The following is a 21336-nucleotide window of genomic DNA, read 5'->3' as shown; positions in this document are numbered from 1 at the left end:
AGGGGACTGAAATTCCCTGCTATGTCTTACATTTATCTGAAATAAAGTTTATCATCATTACCCTTTATATGGGACACACAAATATAGATTATTTGCTTACACAGAGTTCAAAAGCAACTTCTAGATTCAATTCTTTACTGGGAGATAATGTTAGACGTTTTAATTCTTTTACTTGAACCTCTTACCCTGAACGCGGGGTTCGCTCCGAGCTCCAGTAAGCACCGCACGGTGCCCGCGCACAGGTTATAAGCGGCGATGTGCAGAGCTGTCCCAAAATTAAAGTCGCTGCACGTGGCGTCCACATCTGCAATCAAACATCACACGTCTATAAACTATGATCTTAAATTTAGCTATTATAATGTGAAAGGAGACAAGCTGAGGGTTTTGGGAGGACAGCTGGAGGGAGGAGCTTTATTAGCCAATTTTTAAGACTTACATTGACCCACTAGAAGCAACACTTCACAATGGAATGACATTTTCCTATCACAATCTGGTTAGCCAATTATTTTCTTAGCATAGTAAAATGGATTGATGTTATCATCAGTTTTCCAACTATCACAAACTAAACTATATTTATTTTTTTTTTTATTTTTTTTTTCCACATCTTTATTGTTGGATGTAAAATGTATTACAGATGTTCCACAGTTTTCCCCCATTGACCCCCTCCTCCCCACTCCCGCCCCCTCCCACCTTTTCCCATACTATTGTCCGTGTCCATTGGTTATGCCTATAAGTTCTTTGGTTTATTTCTTCCCACCCCCCCCAACCCCTTTCCCTTTGAGGTTTGTCAGTCTAGCAATGAATTTGTGCTTCTTAATCCCTTCACCTTTTTCATCCATTCCCCCAACCCCTTTCCCAACTGGCAACCAACAAAATATTCTCTGTATCTATGAGAATGTTCCTGTTCTTCCTGTTCATTTTGTTTGTAGATTCCATTGTTGATAGATATGTATTCATTGCCATTTTGTTTGTTCCTACATTTTATCTTTTTCTTTAAAAAGACCCTTCATCATTTCATATAATAACGGTTTGGTAGTAATGAACTCCTTTAGCTTTTTCTTGTCTGGGAAAGTTTTTATATGTCCATCGATTCTAAATGACAGCTTTGCAGGATAGAGTAATTTTGGTTGAAGGTTCTTGGTTTTCATCACTCTGAATATTTCTTGCCACTCCCTTCTGGCCTGCAAAGTTTCTTTTGAGAAATCAGCTGACAGCCTAATGGGAACTCCCTTGTAGGTAACTAGCTGCCTTTCTCTTGCTGCTTTTAGGATTCTCTCTTTGTCTTGAACCTTTTGCATTTTGATGATGATGTGTCTTGGTGTGGGCCTCTTGGGGTTCATCTTGTTTGGGACTCTCTGTGCTTCCTGGACTTGTATGTCTGTTTCCTTCACCAAGTTAGGAAAGTTTTCTGCCATTATTGTTTCAAACAGGTTTTCGATTTCTTGTTCTCTCTCTTCTCCTTCCGGCACCCCCAAGATGCGAATGTTGGCACGCTTGAAGTTGTCCCAGAGGCTCCTTACACTATCCTCATTTTTTTGGATTCTTTTTTCTTTTTGCTGTTCTGGTTGGGCGTTTTTTGCTTCCTTATATTCCAAATCGATGGTTTGCTCCTTGGATTTACGTACTCTATTATTGAAGCTATGTAAATTATTCTTTATTTCAGTTAAAGCCTCCTTCGTTTCTAACTGTGCAGCGATCGTTTCTGACTGGTACTTTTTTATGCTCTTGAGGCCCTCACTGAGTTCATTGAGCATCCTTATAAGCAGTATTTTGAACTCAGCATCTGTTAGGTTGCTTATCTCCATTTCGCTTAGTTCTTTTCTTGGGGTTTTGTTCTGTTCTTTCATTTGGGACCTGTTTCTTTGTCTCCTCATTTTGCTGCCTCCCTGTGTTTGTTTCTGTGTATTACTTAACGAGAGGTATGGGGCTCGCTGAGACCCGATGCTGCTCGTTTGAAAGAATTTAGGAAAAACCTGAAGCAGGATCCAAGACAGGCCAATCCTATGGTTAAGCAAGTAGCAACAGCTTGGGTGAGCCTAAAAGTTGGGTGGGGCGGGGCCTCAGGGAGTCAGCAGGGCGGGGCTACCAGTGTGAGCCAGGTTGCTGGAGTCCCAGATATGGCCACTGTCTGCCGCCCCAGGGAAGGGCTCACCAAAGGAACAAAGGCCTCTGACAGCACGACTAAACTATATTTAAAAGCAATTAGTGGCAACAATTCATGTTTGTAGAGACAACTATCTTAACACGATCTCTCATTAAACCTCTCATCTGTTTGCCATGACGACTACAGTGAGGCAGCAGGGTTTAGGTCAGGCCCAGAAAACAGTGGCCCATGGGCCAAATCAAACGCACCATCTGTTTTTGTAAATAAAGTTTTATTGGAACACAGCCATATGCATTCATGTACATATTCTCTATGGCTACTTTCATGCCACAACTGTAGAATCGGGTAGTTGCAGCAGAGACCATAAAAAGCCTCAAATATCTACTATCTGACCCTTCGCCAAAATAAATAAATAAAATTGGTAGGTAAAACTGCAGAATTTTCACACCAGGGAGAAGTTAAAAACTACTTAAAAATATAAATGCCTACATACAGTACTCATTCATAATACTTTATTAAACAAATGAATTTGGACTTCATAATAAGAAAAGAAATCTTGCAATTCTAAGGACACTTTATTAACTTTCAATAAATCATCATGCTGCTATATTTAGACACAGGAAATCCTCCAGGTTTGAGAATCCCATTTTAATTGTTCATTTTGTTTGTCTGTTTATCTTTATTGTAGAGAGTATTACATATGTCCCCATTTTTCCCCCATCGTTCCCCTCCACCCAGTTCCATCCCCACCCCAGGCCCTCACCACACTATCATCTGTCCCCTTGGTCTATGCATATATGCATATAAGTTCTTTGGTTAATCTCTTCCCACCCCTCCCCACTCCACCCCTACCCTGCCTTCCCTCTGAGATCTGTCATTCTGTGCCCTGCTTCCATGCCGCTGGGCCTATTTTGTTCGTCAGATTCCACATATAAGTGAGATCATGTGATACTTGTCTTTTTTTGACTGGCTTATTTCACTTAGCATAATACTCTCCAGGTCCCTCCATGCTATCTCAAAGGATAAAAGATCCTTCTTTTTTATAGCTGCATAGTATTCCATTGTGTAAATGTACCACAGCTTTTTTATCCACTCATCTACTGATGGGCTCTTGGGCTGTTTCCAGATCTCAGCTATTGTAAATAGTGCTGCTATGGACATAGGGGTGCATGTATCCTTTCTGATTAGTGTTTCAGGTTTCTTAGGATATATTCCTAGAAGTGGGATCACTGGATCAAACAGTTCAATTTTTAATTTTTTGAGGAAACTCCATACTGTTTTCCATATTGAATTTTTGCTGTTACAAGGGTTTAATGTACCTCTGGTTCTGCCCATCCTATGTTAATTTAATCACACCACACCACATGCCTTACCTACAACTAAAAACCACCAGGATGTGCTCGACACAAAGTCTCCTGAGTCATTAAAGGTACTGTGCTATCACGAGAGGCTTTCCTCCTAACGTTATTCAAAAAGCAAAAAGGTAAAAGTTAAAGAGAAAATGGACATTTATACACAGCAGGTTAGAAACAAACATGCTGGAAAACTTATCTATTGAATCTCTAAAGCAAGTCTTCTAAAACTGGGGAAACACCATACACTACCTTTAACTTAAATTCAACACTACCGCACGTGCTCCCATATTTTTCTCAAAAGAAAACTGACCCCCTCAGAGGACCAGAGGAATAGTCAAAATACTAGGACTATAATTTAGGTAGTCTGATGATCAAGTTTAGGATATCAACCCCAAGACAGGAAGATAAAAAAAAAAAAAAAAAATCTTTGTCCTTTCACAGAATCACAGAATTTCAGAACTGATTACACCTAAAATAAATACTCTTTATGATTTCAATGCTTTGCTCTGAAGGTTTTATTGCTCTATTTCTGGCTACTCAAGTAAGACAAAAGAATTCTTTAGCACAAAGATTCAATTACACTTTATAAAATCCGTATCACACTGGAAATTTTGCAGAGATATAAAAACCTAGAGAACACTTTTTATTTTGTATCTCTTTGTACTAAGCCTTTTCATGAAAGGATAGCAATTAATCTTAAAAACAGAAAAACTATTTTTTTAAATGAGATGAAAGGTCATGTAGTACACAATGGATCAGAAGGGGGAACATCTCTTTGAATCATCATTTTTATGCCACTAATGAAATGTTCAATTAATAACTTCTAATGGCGATCTTATAGTACTTGCCTTTTGGTTTAGATGTCTTCAAAATCACTCTTACAAGTTCGGGAACATCAAAATAAGCAGCATAATGTAAAGCATTCATATTTGTCCAGCGACTCCGCAAACTAACGTCTGCTCCCAGATCAATAAGTTGAGTTGCAAATTTTACAGCTGTATCAACATCACCTAAGGAAGGTTTTTCTAAATTATTTTTCTTCAGTACAAATTTGAGTTCCAATGGATGGCTATCCACTACCTCATTTAAAAAGCCAAAGCAAACAGTATATACTGAATATACACTTAACTTAAAAATTTCACTTGCAAGGAATTTAGTCTAAGAAAAGAAACATACTCATGGATATGGATAAACACAGTGCTGTTCATCAAAGCACTTTTTATTATGAATAAAATTCTGAAACAACCTAAAAGCACAATAATGAGAAACTGGTTAAATAAATGATGAGGCATCCACAGAATGGAATACTACAAAGCCAGTAAAACTGATGCACCGGACCAGTGGGGCTCCGAGTGTGGGCCCATTGTCGGCCCCGAACTATAATTTGTTTGTGCTTTTTATAACCCTTTCCTTTTTTCCTATGTAATCATTTCTTATGAATATATTCATTAAAATGTCATTTTATGCCTTTTGAAAAATATTTGGGCTTGTATTTTATGTCTTTATTTCACTTTTCTTTTTTAGTTCTTGATTTTTTAGAGAGGAAGAGAGGGAGGTAAAGACAGAGAGAGAGAGAGAGAGAGAGAGAGAGAGAGAGAGCGCGAGCGAGCAGAGACATCGATTTATTGTTCCACTTATTTATGCATTCATTGGTTGCCTCTGGTATGTGCCCTGACCAGGGATCAAACCCACAACCTTGGCGAATCAGGACAACGCTCTAACCAACTGAAGTTACCCAGCCAGGGTCATTTTTCTATTATAACTTTATTTTTATTTTATTTTATAAAAGTATCAGTCCCTGACAGATTGTAAAAAAAAAAAAAGAGTCCTTCGCCATTAATTGTTTAAGAAGCAGATATCAGACTATTAAAACACAGAGAGATGGTCACAACAGTTAAATAACAGAGGCAGGCTTTTACAATGGTAAAGCAAAGGAGAAGACTCGTTTTGGAAAATATGAACACGTGTTATGTGTGTAGAAACAGACCTTAGGCCTGAAGCCTGGGTCGCCTGGAAAACTGAGCCGGTGTCCAGAAAGGTTGGGAGGTGCCTGGAGGCTGTTAAGACCACCTTGAGAAAAGGGAACAAGGTTTCTGGAAGAACCGAACTGAATCCTCACCTGTTCAGGGAATATCCTCATCAGAGCTAGGTGTTCTCCCAGGGACTATGGTAGACACAGACAAGCTTATATACGCACCAATACAGATGTTCTAAGCAATTAACAGATTTGCCACATACTTACCAATACCATGAGCTCCGGACTTGCAAGTATAATGCAAAAGAGTCATATCTGTCAATCCATCCCTGTCATTCACATTGCAACCTCTCTTAAGAATCTGAGGAAACAGGGAAGAGACAGATGATTACAACATGACTACTGAAGTCAGTTGATTTCAAACCGATGCTGGGCAACCAGGGGCGTCCATCAGATCTGGATCAGTCCTCAGTAGAATGTGTGGACAGACTGCTTCTCTTGAGGACGGGTTTTTCATCTGCACCCGGCAATAATGGAAACTGAACTTGTCAACAGACTGAAGGAAAGTTTTAAAGAGTATTATAAGGTAGTCTAGCACTCCAAATACGTTTCTTAACCTCTCAAAGAGTAAGCAAAATGGTCTATCTAATGGGCATGACGGTATCTGAAACAAATGCAAGCTTTCTCTTCCTACAATATGAAAATATGCTGGGTCAAGGAGCCCAGTTATGCTTTCATTCTGCCTTCAAAAAGTATTTTTAAATTATATTTAAGCCTAGATCTTTAATAAACTACCCAAAAGTACAGATGAAACATGACAGTAATTAAATACTCCCGTGAAAGATTTTTTTAAAGTTTACAAAATTAATTTGTACAAGAAGGAAAATGTAAAAAATGCCTGCTCCTATGAAGAGTCTATAACGTCAGAATTCCAGGTGTAAGGAAGTGAGGAGCATGAGGGAATAATGGAAAGAAGTTTTAGGACTAAGTCACTGCTCCATGAAAAACCTGGAAATACAAAGAAGAAACATCAGGCTCTTTAAAAGGTCTCCCCTTCATCACCAGCTTTCCACTTAGCTGGGGGGGTCGGGGGGGGGGCTATGTGATTAACAATCCTAACGATGCAAAACTTAAAATGTAATCATTCCTTACCTCATTGCCAATAATGTCGATGTTTTGCTGGACCTGAGGAACCCACTGTCTTAAAATGGCAAATAATTCTGATACAGAAGTTTTGGGATCAAAGAGAATTTCCTGACATGATGTATCATTAGGATCAAAGAAAGAAAACTCTGAAATAAAAAAGGTGTAAATTAAATTGATTAAAAGTTGCAAATAAATATACTGAAAATAAGAAGAGGACCAGGGCTTAAATGATACAAATATTTTTAGATGTTAGAAAAAGTAGGTTTGTACCTTAAGCAATTCTCAAACAGAGTCAAATTGCCCAAAACCACAAGGCACTCCTGAATGGCCATGAGAATGAGACTTCGATTTACCGTAACACACTCTATCGCAGACCAAACAAAAACGGAAGTGCACAGACCCTGATCGCAAACCCCGAACTTTCCAAAAATAATTTCTAAGGCAGATAAAATTTGTCAAGTTTTATCAATATTTTCACCTCTAAAAACATAAATATGTCATGGAGAGTAAGTTCACAACTAAGTAAATAAATTAGACATCTAAGTCATGAATTTATCAAGCTAGGTCTCAAAATACAATGATCAATAAATTAAGTTGAAGAATAATATACAATATCTAGCATTTATATAAATTACAAACACACAAAACAATACTGCATATTGTTTATAGACACTCATATACGTAATAAAAGTATAATAATATGGTTGGGAGTATTCACCCTAAATATAAAATAGTAGTTACCTCTGGGAAGCAAGAGGAATAGGATCAGAAAGGAAAACGGAGGAAACTTCAACTTTATCTTAAAGTTTTATTTCTTTTAATTAATAAAAAAAAAAAGAGCTAAAAGAAATATAACTAAATGCTAATATTTGTTCATTCTGATGGTGGATATGTGTGACATACATTTTTGCTATCACTGTTTCTTGCATTTGTAAATGATTTCCTATTTTTTAAAAATGAAATACAATAGGTCTGACCGGTGTGGCTCAGTGGTTGAGCATCGATCGACCCATGCACCAAGAGGTCACTGGTTTGATTCCCGGTCAGGGCACATGCCCAGGTTGTGGGCCCGATCCCCAGTGGGGGGCATGCAGGAGGCAGCCAGTCAATGTTCTCTCTCATCGATGTTTCTATCTCTCTCTCCCTCTCCCTTTCTCTCTCTCTAAAAATCAATAAAGAAAAAAAAATTTTTTTAATGAAATACAGTGGGAAAAACCAATACACCATAACAATAAAAGTAACAAACATGCCAATAAATTTATGAGGCTTATTTAAAGAAAACTGAAGGTGGGTGGGGTGGACTTAAATGTAGAGAGACACATTAAGCCCCTGCATTGGAAGATAAAATATTGAAAACTATCAATTTTCCCAAGAATATTATTTAAAATAATGTTTATTCTAATCAAAATCTCACCAGGATTTATTTGTAGAAAGAGACAGACAAAATTATTCTACTGCTCCTCTGTGCCAGAGCTTCTCAAACACTGATGTAGACAGGAATCACCTAGGGGTCATGTTATGATGTAGGTTCGAATGCAGGTAAGTCTCAGGTGGGGCCTGAGACTGCATTTCTAACAAGCCCCCAGTGATGCCGATGCTACTAGACTAAGAATCACACTGTGACTAGCAAAGATCTAGAAAATGAATGGAAGAGAAATAAGAAAGAATGCTTGAACAAAGAAGACTAATGGTTAGCTCAATAAATACTGAAGCATGTAAAATACTTCAGTAATTATATACTAGGGTAATAGCAACTAGCAGAATCATTTAAATAATAATCGTAATAAGCTATACTTATTAAGTGCTCAGTAGGTGCCTGGGACTGTTATATACAGGGTTGGGCAAAAGCAAGTTTACAGTTGTATGTGAAACACAAAGTTTATTCTTGTATTATTACTTGTTAATTATTGTATTATTTTACATACAAACAACTGCAAGCCTACTTTTGCCCTACGCTTATACTTTACATGAATTACCTTTATTTCATCCTCTTAACAACATATGAGGTAGGTATTATTTGTCCCATTTGATCAAAACAGAAACAAGGGGATAGAAAAAATAAGTAATATGCCCAAGATCACACAACTGTTAAGTGGTTGAGTGAGGATTAAAGCAAGGCTGACATATAATCTTAACCTCTACACTATACTGCATATGAACAACTATAACTACACCTGAATTTTAATCTTCCATACAGCGAGAAAAAAATTTAATCAAAAGAAAAGTGGGGGTGGGTGAATGGGGAGGAAGTCCTGCTTTAAGTCAAAATGGAGTTCTGGGGATGAGAGGTGCCTTTCCACCTGAAAAGAGGGGGGGAAGAAACAAAGGACATAAATGAAACACAGTTTTCAAGACACTGGACATCAGGCAACAAAAAATAGTGAATCCCTAAGAGACAGGATATAAACAAGGTATTTTAATTGCTCCAGGTTTCTGCCTTAAGGGTTTCCATGTGTAACAAAGAGAAAAGGAAACTAAGAAAAAGCCCAACAGACTCCCTGGGTTGAGGAGACAGAGCTGACAGCCCAAGGCAGCTAGAGAGCACAGCAGAGCTTCAGAGAGAAGAGAGACACACAGCAAGAGAATCTCGGTGATCTGCAGAGGGTCTCCCTCGAGTATGTAACATAAGCTTGTGAGGAAACACCTGAAGTAAGGGAGAGAACAGTCCAAAAGGGTTAGATGGGTTAGTGCCCAGCGTTCATAAAGGGCCTAGAACCGTGCCTGTTCCCACCAAAAGACTGGAAAAAAATTTCACATGGCATTGAGGAGAGCACTCCACAGTAAAAAATAACTAGTCCCCTATGAGCATCCTCCAGAATCACCTAACAAACCATAAAAGCAAGACCTGAAAGGATCAAACTATTTCCAAGTAACTTAACAGCACCCCAGAATAAAATTCAAGAATACTTATAGGAACACAAAAATATCCAGCACTCAAAAAGGCAAAATTCACAATGTCTGGCATCCAATCAAAGATTTCCAGGCATGCAAAGACAGGGAAATATGTGACCCATAATTGGGGAAATAATTAATTTAAAAAGACTTAGAGTTGACACAAATATTTTAATTAACAGAAAAGAACATTAAACTGTATGAAAGAACATGATAACTATATTCCAAATGTTCAGAAGGTTAAATAAAGACACAGATAATATAAAAAACCTAAATCCAACTTCAGAGATGAGAAACTACATCTGAGATGGAAACTACACTGGATGAGATCATGAGCTGATTAGACAGCATAGAATAAATGAGTAATAAACTTAAAGACATAGCAACAGAAACTATCCAAAATGAAACAAAGAAGAAAATAATTTTTAAAATATAAACAAAGTGTCAGTAAGCTGTGGGACAACATCAAGTGGTCTAATATTCATGTAATGCTAAAGGTGGGGGGGGGTGAAAAAATATTTGAATGAACAATGATTACCCAAACTTGATGAAACCTTAAACCCACAAATCCAAGAAGCTTAACAAACTCCAAACACAAAATATAAAGAAAATCACACCAAAACAGTCAAATTGCTCAAAACTAACAATAGAAAGTCTTAAAAGCAGCCAAGAACATTACATATAGAGAAACAAAAGTGACATATTTCCTGTCCAAACAATGTAAGTGGGAAGATAAGGAGCAACATTTATAAGTACTGAAAGAAAAATCTATTGATCTAGAATTCTATACCCAGCAAATATATTTTTCAAAAGAGGTAACATAAAGATGATTTCAGACCCATGAAAGCTAAAAGGACTCCTCACCAACAGACCTGCACTACAAGAAATGTTAAAGGAAGCCCTTCAGGCAGAAGGAAAATGGTATCAGATGGAACTCTGAATCTGCACAAAGGGATGAAATCACAGGACTTGTAAGTACATAACCAAATATTTTGTTATTACTTGAATCTCTTTAAGAGATGATTCACTGCTTAAGCAAAAACAATAACAATAACAATGTATTGTATTGTGGGGGTTATAATATATATATAACATGTGTAAACTGGCTCTGAAAGCATTCAAAGCAAAAGACGGAAAATCTTTGCATGAGGACAGAATGTAGTTTTGCAGGGTAACCATCCTGAGAGTCAACAATGCGCTGTCTAAGCCCTGGTTTGTGTGAGCCGGTTTGTTTTTGTTTCTTGGCTTCACCCTCATTTTCATGGTTCCAATGGCACTTAGTATAAAGTACAGATTCCTTACCAAGGCCTGCGATCCTGCTTTCCTTTCCAGCTTCATCCCCTGCCACCCTGCCCTCAATCACTCTGCTTCTCAGCCACAGGGGCCTTCCATTAATTCTCAGGATATACCCAAGCTTTTCCCCTTTAATTTCTCATTCTTCTGCCTGGAACACTTCTCTGCAGGCTCTTCTCGCAACCAGCTTCTTCTGCTTCTGCAGATGACCACCCCATCTAAAATAGCCACTCTGCCCCATTATCCGGTCACTCACCCTGTTTCTTTCCTCCACACAATTCATTTATAATATTTATATTTTGTTCATTCATTTGTTTGTCTGTTGCCATTGTCCCTTCCAGAACATCTGTCTTGGTCACTGTGCTATCTCCAGCCTCTAAGACAGCAATTAGCCCATAACAGACCCTCAATAAATAATAAACACAATTCTGGGGGTCACTTTTTAAGGGGATACTGACTACAGCATACTAAGAAGAAAACAATTTGAATAAAAAGGGTCTAGAAATCGTGACAGTGAGGGACTGCTGAAGGAACCAGAAATGTGTGCTCTAAGGAAGTACAGAGTAAGTAAAAATATCCAAATTATCTTCCAATATTTGAAAGCTGACATATGAAGAAGTGTGTGTGCCATATGTCAAACTAGTCCCAGATGACCAAAGTTTCAAGGAGACATATGTTGAGTCCACATTCAAACGCCTTTTTATCACAACTAAAGCTTTTAACAATGAAATAGTAGTTCCTTCATTTCCCACTGTTGAAGATATCTAAGTGGCTAAATGGTTATCTGTCAGAGACCCTAAAATTAGAATTTCTACGCTGGAAAGTAAAGAAAGTTAACAGATAGGTCCCTTCAGACTCTAAGAATCTATAATTCTTAGAACATAGGTAATGTTTAATTTCAGTTATACAAAGGGGTCAATATCCATTATCATCTTTCATTCATTGTATTTATTCAACAAACACAGACTGGGCAACTAGTATCAATAAATGACTGTATTAGCCCTAATGAGAGCAACAAAAACAAAACATGATTCCTACCCTATCCCACAGACTTACAGTCTAGGAAAGGAACTAAGACAATTATGACTCAAGGTAGAATTAGAGTTATGTTGCCATAAGCAGCATACAAAGTACTTTAGTTCAAGGTTTCTCCCATACAACTGATTTTGTTACATCTGACAATAAACCCAGTTAATTTGGATAAAAGCTGCAAAACCCCCAGGATCTAGGCACAGGTTTTATGTAATACTCGTGATGATCTCAAGGTAAGCCACTACAGAATCGGAACACATAAAAAGAACATACTTGGACATAAATAGTTATTAGAATGGATATGACTAAAGAGACAAATTCCCAATCCAATAATTTTATATCTACTAATACTTAAAAACTACATTATCTCTACCTCCAAAGATGATTTGAAATGATGACTCGATATTTTACTTGAAAAACTCTGAATAAGAAATGTAACAAATCTATCAAATTTATCTCCTGGCTTTCTTTCTTTTCTCCTGGTTTTCTTTTATCAACTATCTGATCAAATATGGTCTTGGGAAAATATGTCTAAATAGATAAAAACTAGAATACTTCTAAATTTATATTTTACCAGGAGATTTAAATGAACCCATTTAAACATGAACCAATATCATTCCCTCTCTGCTTTTTTTTTTTTTACTTTTTTCTATATTTTATTTGTGTATACATTGATAATTACAATTATCAATGATGATTGAGGCAGGGTCCAAATTAGGCTTGCTTGTGTACTAAAACGTGTTACATTGTCAGCCAAGTTGGATCATTTCAAGAGTGATGATTTACTGTGTTCATTAGAATTCTAGCATTTCAGAGACAACAGGGCCCCTAGAGATGGGCAGCTAACAGTGCTTCTGCGTCATTTTGTTTACTATATGGCTTTTTAAACAAGTCGGTATATTTAACCAAAATAAATACATAAATCAAAGAAGGGTGCTAGATGTCTAAGCTCCACTGCATTCTAAAAATAAGCTCCTCTAAATCCATCATGGTGCATAAAATGAACATTTTAAATAATAAAAATGCTGACAGCAAAAATAAAACGTTTAAGAGGCAGAAAAAGCTATTGTATTTTTGAAAAAGAAAAACTTGAGTAATTTTATGAAAACCACAGTAAATTGCTTCAGGAAAATTATGAGTGTAAAAAAGGCATGAGACAGAAGTCAAGTTACCAGTTCCCAGAAATTAAAAACAGCTACTGAACATACCACAGTCGGAAGGCATGGGTGCTGCAGAGACAGAGAAGATCACTGGCGTGTCAGGGCCTGAGAGGAAAAAAGGGAATCTTCCGATCAAAGAACTTCCTTCTAATGGGAAATCCGGAAGGTCCTCTATGGTCATCTTCTAGAAAGCCACCTTTAATGAGAGGGAAGAGAAAGTACATCTGTTACTTCTGGATGCAACTTCGAGTGATTGCCTCTAATCACAAAACGCCTGGGTTCTTTTCACATCACACTTACTGACATTTTCAACTTCGACCTTCAAGAATCTCTTTTAGAGAGGAAGGGGGGGAAACTTACTTCTAGCAAACTGTTGTTTGCTTCATACACGTTGCTTCTAGAGTCAGCAGCACATGTAATCTTTCTAGACAACGCTCAGGAGTAGTATTTCCCAATAACAGGTGAAAACATATTTTAAATGCTGAGCTCATCTAAATGGGTGACATTTTCCTGACTCACAGATACCATCTCTTGTCAATGGATCTTTAACGTCTCATGGAATCTAACACAGGTTATGTCATTGTCATCCAATAGCTCATGCATTCTTCATATGAAAACGATCTAGTTTGGGATACTCTCATTACCGTATTTCCTGACATCCCAGAAAACTTAAGGGCAAGTTAATTACACCACTCGTACAAATCTAAGAGCTTACTGATGTGGTTCCACTTAACATGCACACAGCCTGTTTAGTCCATCCTAGCAGAAGATGGGAGGCCATGCCTTTTAAACCACATCATTGCAATTACCTCTTTCCCAGACAATATGAGTGCTTTGAATACATTTGCTCTAAATGAGACGGGTGTGGCCCAAGCCCACACATCAGAAATGATGGGGAAAGCAGAGAAAATGTTAGTAAAACTGAACCATGAGGACAAAAATCTTCCAATTTCTTTTACGTCAGATCTTTAAAGTATGAAATATTATGACTCTCTGTATCTGTTTTTTAAATATAAGCAAAAAACCACATCGTAGAACCAAATGAACATGATTTTTAGTCTATTTCAGTAGAAAGAACAGGATAAGTAAAAGTAGAGCTTACTCTAGCAGATTATGCCATGCTAGATATTTCTCAATGTGTGCTCTGTTATACTTGGTTAACCAACCCTATATCAAACTCGATCATCTTCGCCATCACCACCCTTCTCTAAGGAGACAGTCACCTCTCTGCGATAACCGGTCCTTTCCAACTCGACTCACGGGTTTGCTGCATACTAGCAGGAAATGGGAGAGCATAAGTAATCACTTTAAAAAAAAATGCTTTCTTTTTTCTCATTAGGTACATGTTTGTAAGGACATAGATATTATTATATATTAAATAACCTAGTTCAGTGTTACTATGTTAAAGGTTTTCAAGTTTTCATGGATGCTAGAATTACTTGTCACCCAATACTTTGAATTGTTTTGACATTAACCTTGCTACATAAATAGGAAAATAACAAGGAACTGGCATGGTGATCTTCCTTAAATACTATCAATTCCAAAAAGTAACATACACCACAAAGACGGCCCTCCTTCAACAGGGTAGCTTCTCAGTGTGGAAGTAACTCGGGATTTCTACCTGTTGGCCTCTGTGTGTTTGGCAGTAAGTTTGGACAAAATATTCCATGCAGAGCATGAAGCTACTTTTAAAGTCCAGGAACAGAAATAAAATTTAATAAATATGTAACCACTATATACAAGGCACTACACTATTTTAGATGTTTCAGAAAATATGAAAATGAGTAACAGAAGGTCCATGCTTACAATCTACTAGGGTGAACAAAATAGCACTAATTACTGTAGATGATGGAACCAGAATGGGTTTTGTTCCATAACATAAGTACAAGGAACATGTTCTATGGCAGCTCCTGAGAATCAGAAATGGTGCAATGAAGAAGACATCACCTAGGATGGGTCTTAAAAGTCGAGTAGGCAGAAATTTAAAAGGGAGAGCACTTTAAAGGAACAGTAGGTTGAAATGCACGCTTCATCCAGGAAAACTGCGAGAGGTACGGCTGGAATGGTTTTTTAGGGCTCTACTCAGGAGTACTTTCAATACCTGATCAAAGACCGAACCATTTAATTCCATAAGCACTGGGAAACCACTGATTATGTAAAAGGAGAGTATCCTACGGTTCAAGCTGTGTTCTAGGAAGATTAACCTGACTACAATCACACTTTGAGACTCAGTCATGTTTTTTAATACTTGTAATTCTTCAGGAAAGTGATTAAGTGGTTATCTTTCTGAGTTGGTTAAGAGCAACTACCTTTCAAATTTCCTTTTCAAATACTGTATTTTCCATTCAAAAATGTTTTTTTAAAAGCGATCCCCAAAGAACCTTTCATTTCGTTGTACACTGTTGAGATTCTTAAAGAACCATCTTACACAGCTCTCGCCTGCTACAGGAGTCAGGTCAGTGGCTTACACATACCTGATAAATAGGCAAGTCCTAGATTCAAGGTGGAAAGATGGTTCACTCAACACAATGTAATCAACTTCGTCATTTTAGACATTAGCTACTTCGAGCTCGGAGAAGCTATAATATTACCTAACCAAGGGAGTGAACATTTTTTGTATTTTTGTATTTATTGCATTTTTTTTCCAGTCCCATTTCCTTTCCTTCAGGAAAACCCCAACATTCTACCTTTTGTCTCACCAAAAAAAACTATACATCTCTAAAACTTTTGTATGTTCTTCAAATCCTTTCCCTAAAGCAATTTCAGATGTAAAGATCCATGACACCTGGGAATATTGGTCAAACTCAGAAATATACTGACCTGAATAGAGTACACACTTCCATTTCAAATCCTACTATGGTTAACTGGTGATAACGGGTTATACACAGTACGTCTTGAGATTTAAAAAAAAAAAAAAAGTTGGCCATAATTAACTGTGTACATAGCAGAGGCAATAAGTAGATTCAAATTCCCCAAACTGTGATGTATGAATCCCACCCTACTCCACCACCCCAAATCAGCTCTGAGCAAAAGCATCTTGTAACGTGGCTATAATATCTCATGATTTCTCAGGGATTCCTGGCCTTTGCCCTAACACTGAGTGGTGGTGCGTGGAGAGGCCCACTGACTTCTTCAGAGGAGTTGAAGGCCGGTTAGGGCCTCACTAAGGAACCTAAGGCCAAAAGATGTATGGAATGTGGTTTAAGGGCAGCATCCCTGAGGTACTCAACTAACAGGAAACCCAAGCTGTGACCACACAAGCTGGAATCATGAGGCCCTTTCATTCAACTTCATACGGTATTTTCTCATGAGTCCTCAAAAGAGTCCAAAAAATGTATTCCAACCAAAATAAGCATTTAAAATATATCTCCAACAATCCATTTATATGCAGTCTGTTCAGTCACTAAGCAGAGATTTGCAATATTTGGTACTTCGTTCTCTCTAGGCCCTAGAGAGAACATAAAAGGTACCTGCCCTCCAGGAGTTTACTGAGTCCTTCAACAAAAACTTAGAGTGTGTCTTACTAAATCCTAGGCTGGGTATAGCAAAGGTAAAGAAAATAGGTAAGTCCTTGCCCTCATGTAGATTATAGCCTAGTGTCAGACTCCTACAAGAAAGCTGTAATTACTGTACAACCGTAACAAGTGCTGGACTCAAGAGGGCCAGGGGAGACCTCCTGGGGGGCTAATAATTTAAAGCCATGGGGCCCAAGCAGGTAGCTTCTAGTTACATTGGTTATTTAAATCAAATTAAAAATTCAGTTCCTCCATTTCTCTAGCCCCATACACATGCTCAAAGGCCACATGTGGCCAGTGGCTGCCACAGTGAACATTGCAGAAGGAACACTTCCCTCATTGTGGAAAGTTCTACTGAGCATCACTGAAGGAAAACTGGGCTGCTCAAAGTCCAGATGAGAAACATACATAGATGCCTAAAACAAAACCAACAAACAAAAACTAAGACTAACAAACTAAGCAAGCCCATAACATGGTTAATTATAATTAACCATGGGACAATTAACAAGGGAACAATAAGCCTAAAAGTACCTAGATATCTGTAGGTTTAAACAGGGAGAAAGAGTTGATACTGTAACATAAAGATCACCAGCACGTTTCAAAATTGGAGTTGTTATAAACAATAAAAGACACCATAAATATCACTTTTTAAAAAGGCCCTTCTGGTGGGAACTGTATCTGGTGATCTGAAATGTCTGAAATAAATCCCACAACTAATATACTATGTGCCAACTCTTCTATAAAATAGAAATAACATATTCACTACATTTCAAGATCCAATCTTACAGCCCAGGGATTCCATATCAAATGAAAGTTGTTTTTTTTTTTATCCTCACCCCAGGACATTTTTCCATTTTTTGTTCAGGTAGAGTGGGAGGGAGAGAGAGGAACAGAGAGAGAGAGAGAGAAACATCGACGTGAAAGGAACACATCGAGTGGCTGCCACCCACACAACCGACCAGGGCCGGGGACAAACTGCAACCGAGGTATGCGCCCTTAGGGGGAACGGAACCGGGTCTCTCAGGACGTCAGGCTGACGCTCTAACCGCTGAACCAAACCGGCCAGGGCTCAAATGAAAGTATTTTTTAAATGCATATTTATGTGAGCAAAATAACACAGAACCAGGAAGGTTTTGCAACATAAAAATGCACAAAGCTAGACTTCTGCAATTTTCCATTCTCTGTTTTCCCTCCATAGTTGTTGCCTCTCCTGCGCCTAGTGCTATGCCAGCTGGACGACTTAACTTGTGCAGAAGATACCTACACGGCAAACGGCAATGTGAAGGTGAAGTATATTCAAGGATTCGGGGGATGTTTCAGCGAAGAGGGCTGGAACATTTCAAAGGTACGATTTATGCTATAATATTGCCACAATATGAACCGCAATTTACCTGGGCGCACAGAGCAAGTTGTTATCCCATGAGAATATCATCCTCTGATACATATCAAAACATTGTCTCAAACAAAGTTTAAATCCAAATTGCCTGTGCAGTCTCTGCATGAATGAACACCTGACATCTAATTTAAAAGAAAGCTGATATTATAAACCCATCAGTCTAATCCACAAGGATGAGGTCTAAACCACCACTCGGTTTAGGACAGGTCTCAGCGCAAGTGTTTCTCCAAATGTCCCAATTACCACGATTTCGAATTAAGGCATCTCGGGGTAGCAAAAGGCTGGAAGCAAAGTCATTTGGTTTAGTTTTGAATTTCCACTGCCAAAAGGTTTCTTAAACGATTTAATAAGCAAGGGGAGACCTGAAGAGGCCCGTTTCGAGAGAGGGCGGAGCACAGCACGCAGCACACCGCGCGGGGCACTGCCAGGGAGCCGGGCACTGCCAGGGAGCCGGGCACTGCCAGGGAGCCGGGCGGTCGAGGTTGGAGCCCCGGAGCTCCGCCGCCGTGCCGGCCCGTCCACGCCGCACGGCCTCATGCTAAAGTTAAACCATCGTGTAGGAATGGAAACGAGAACCCACATCCTAGCCGGTGGGCCACGCCACCCCAGGGAGGCCTCCGGGAGCCGGCGACACCGGCGCCCACTGGAGGCAGCCGCCCGGCTCCCAGTGCCCCCAGCGCCTCCGCGCGCGCTGCCCTCCCGGAACCGCCAACCGCCCCACGGGCACCCGCGCCCCCGCCCACCCGGCCTGGAGCCCCCGCGCGCTCCCGCGCCACCTGCCTCCTCGGGTTCTCGGGACGTCGGGCTGGGAACGCGGGGGCGCGGACGAAAGGCCGAGAGGCGCGCTCCTCGGCCCGGAGCCCGTCTCCGGTGGCAGCCGCGGAGCCTCCCGCCGGGCCGGACCTCCGCGAGCCCCTCCCTCCTGCCGCCTCCGCGCGCACCGGAGCCGGGCCCCACGCGGGGTTGCGCGCGCGCGCAGTGCAGGCGCCCGGGCCGCGCGCACGCGCCAGTGGGGGCTGGGGGGTAGGACGGAGGCTGGGGCGCGCGCCTGCACTTGCTGGCCTGCAGCCTGAGTCCCCAGCCTCTCGACAGACAGAAGGTTGGGCCTCAGGTTCGAACCCTGTGGGGTGCTTCACGGGCTAACCGTGCGGGGAGGTGGTGCCGCTGTGACTTCTCCACCCGCAGCTCTCAGAGGAACCCCGTCCTGTCCGGCTCAGGGCAGTGAACGGGGACGCAGCCCTTAGCACGCTCTACAGACTTTTTTTCTATTGAAGCCCTTAGCCCACCGGATCTGACCTGCCCCCTGGGCTGGAAGCGCTCCTACCACCTTCTTCGGGGCAGGGATCTTGTCTCATCCGTTTTGGGCTCCCCAGCGTCTAGTCTCTTGCACAACCCAGAGTAGGTCCACCAGTCAATTGCCTGTTTGCAGGTCTTGCTGTAAAAAGCTTAGTCAATGCTATACCCAAAGTTGAATAATTACACCCAAGGGTGTCAGTGTAGAGTCACAAGTGAATAGTCATCTCGAAGTCTATTTGCCCTACTGCCTTGCACCCTTCTCACCCCCTTCTCTCCTGGTGCCTTTCTCCATCCCCCCAAGAAACTGAAAGTGGTGAACCATGACAACTAACAGACACGAATGCTACATCCTGGTACTCCATCATTCAGTGGTAGGGAGAGTTTATTTGGCACTTAGTGAGTCTTCTTAATGAAGAAAATGAGTCCACTGTTTCCCCATGACTGAGGTTTTTAACACAGTCAGTAGTGCTGCACCTGGACAACTCTCTCTGAAGCCTCTTTGTTCTGACTCTGACAATTACTACACTGTACTTCCATGTTCACCAAGCACAGTGCCTGACAATAGGTGATATTGAATGAATGTCTACCCATGTCTCTGCAAAGCAGAGGTGATGTTCAGGGCACACCAGAGCATCTTACTACTAGAATCATTGATTCTAGGGACTAGAGAAGGGTACCCACACCCCTCCGGTTGTTTGAGTCTCCCTTACAACACCCTCCCACCAAATGGCCATAGATGAATACCTCCAGAAACCAGGAACTCACTTCCTTTGAAAGTAGCCATTTTATCCTTCATCAGCCTTGTTGAGAAGTTCTTCCTACCCTGAGAGCTGAAGTCCAGCTCCCTGTATCTCCTCCTCATTGAGTTGTGTTTCTACCCACCAGGGAACTTGCAGATCAGGCCTGACTCTAATTCAGGCTACCCAGGACAAACATTCTCTGTCCCTTAGGCTGTTCCTTACATGACATGATTATGACCCCACTCACCCACATGTCGAGGGGCTCTGGGTGATGCCTCTCAGCGTGTCTAGAGTTCAGGAAGGAAACCAGGTGTCCGTTGAGTTCAGAGAGGAGAGAAACTGCCACCTCTTTCTGCGTCCTATGCTCCTATTAGCATAGCTCAAAATATCAAAATAGTTGTTTGCAGCAGTCACATCACATTGTTGAATGGGGTGGGGCATACTGTCAACTAAAACCCACAGCACTTGTGCAATATTTAAATACCGTAACCATCCCACAGTTCCTGATCCGCTGCCAGTTTCTCTGTCCCTGCAGGTTTAGCATCTTCCTGCTCTCTCAGGGATGATACTGTGACACTGATGCTTCCTTCTCCCTGAGGTGGGCGGGGGGGGGGGGGCGCTCCACCACCCTCTTCCTGCTCTCTTCTTACCCTGTTCTTGTCTGACCACACCCACCTCTTTAACTGATTAAAAGAAGGCAATCAGCCCTTGGTTGGCTTTAAGTAACTATAAATGTTCCCTATTGCCTGTGAGGCACAGAAACTGGTAAAGAACTGTGTGTAAGAGAAGATGCCACTGGTGACATTTCCACGGGTATACAGTTCATTTTTATTGCTGATTTAAATTATTCCTCTGAGATACCACTTTTAGTAAATGACAGGGCGTGGCTAGCTGAGTTGTTCACAATGATAATAAAAGTCTCTGTTAGAACCAGCCCAGCCACTGGCTCTTTCTGCTACATCCAAACACCATGTAGTACACACGGGCAAATTCTCAAGATACCAAACCATTAATGAGAGTCTCCCATTCACCTTGTTGCTTTCACTCCAAAAACTGAAGTTACTCCCTAGACCATCATCAAGAATGCACATGCCCATCAGAGTTATGCTTCCTGGGGCACTCCATGGGTCATCTCATTCTTAGAGCCAGGTACTGCCAAGTTAACAAGAGCTGGACTAGGCAATGATATGGGGCTAGAACTTGGCCTTCAGTTTTTCACCAGCGTGAGAAGGCACAGGGACAGGGTCCAGCTGCAGCTGCTGAGATTGAACTATATCTGAAGGTACAAGGTCCCTGGAGAATGCAGCAATAAACCAGTCCCAGGAGGTGATCAGCAGTGGCAGTCGGTATCAGTGTGGTGAAGGGACACACTGCCTGACTGCTGTATGGCCCTTCAGCTATGGGATCTTACATGCCTTCACTTTATAAACAA

General features: G+C 40.5%; 1 protein-coding gene across 4 annotated transcripts in view; it reads right to left on the bottom strand.

The window, feature by feature from the left end:
• CLIP4 (CAP-Gly domain containing linker protein family member 4) overlaps positions 1-20369 on the bottom strand; it is a 65309-nt gene extending 44940 nt beyond the window's left edge. The window contains exons 1-7 of one of the 4 annotated variants that reach the window (XM_036262817.1): positions 17864-17977; positions 15778-15850; positions 13006-13153; positions 6587-6726; positions 5702-5795; positions 4308-4469; positions 186-304 (exon numbers count right to left, since the gene is read on the bottom strand). In XM_036262817.1, coding sequence (XP_036118710.1) covers positions 186-304; positions 4308-4469; positions 5702-5795; positions 6587-6726; positions 13006-13138 — 648 coding nt within the window. In that variant the 5' untranslated portion in view covers positions 13139-13153; positions 15778-15850; positions 17864-17977. Of the gene's footprint in view, positions 1-185; positions 305-4307; positions 4470-5701; positions 5796-6586; positions 6727-13005; positions 13154-15777; positions 15851-17863; positions 17978-18648; positions 18737-19164; positions 19190-20151 lie in introns of those variants that run through there. The other 3 variants (XM_036262818.1, XM_036262820.1, XM_036262819.1) reach the window with 3 other exon arrangements.
• Positions 20370-21336: the final 967 nt, after the last annotated feature.

This window comes from Molossus molossus, unplaced genomic scaffold (assembly GCF_014108415.1).
Source record: "Molossus molossus isolate mMolMol1 unplaced genomic scaffold, mMolMol1.p scaffold_m16_p_15, whole genome shotgun sequence".
NCBI lineage: Eukaryota > Metazoa > Chordata > Mammalia > Chiroptera > Molossidae > Molossus > Molossus molossus.
The sequence above is the reverse complement of the archived record's forward strand: the minus strand, read 5'-3'. Positions and strand labels throughout refer to the sequence as shown.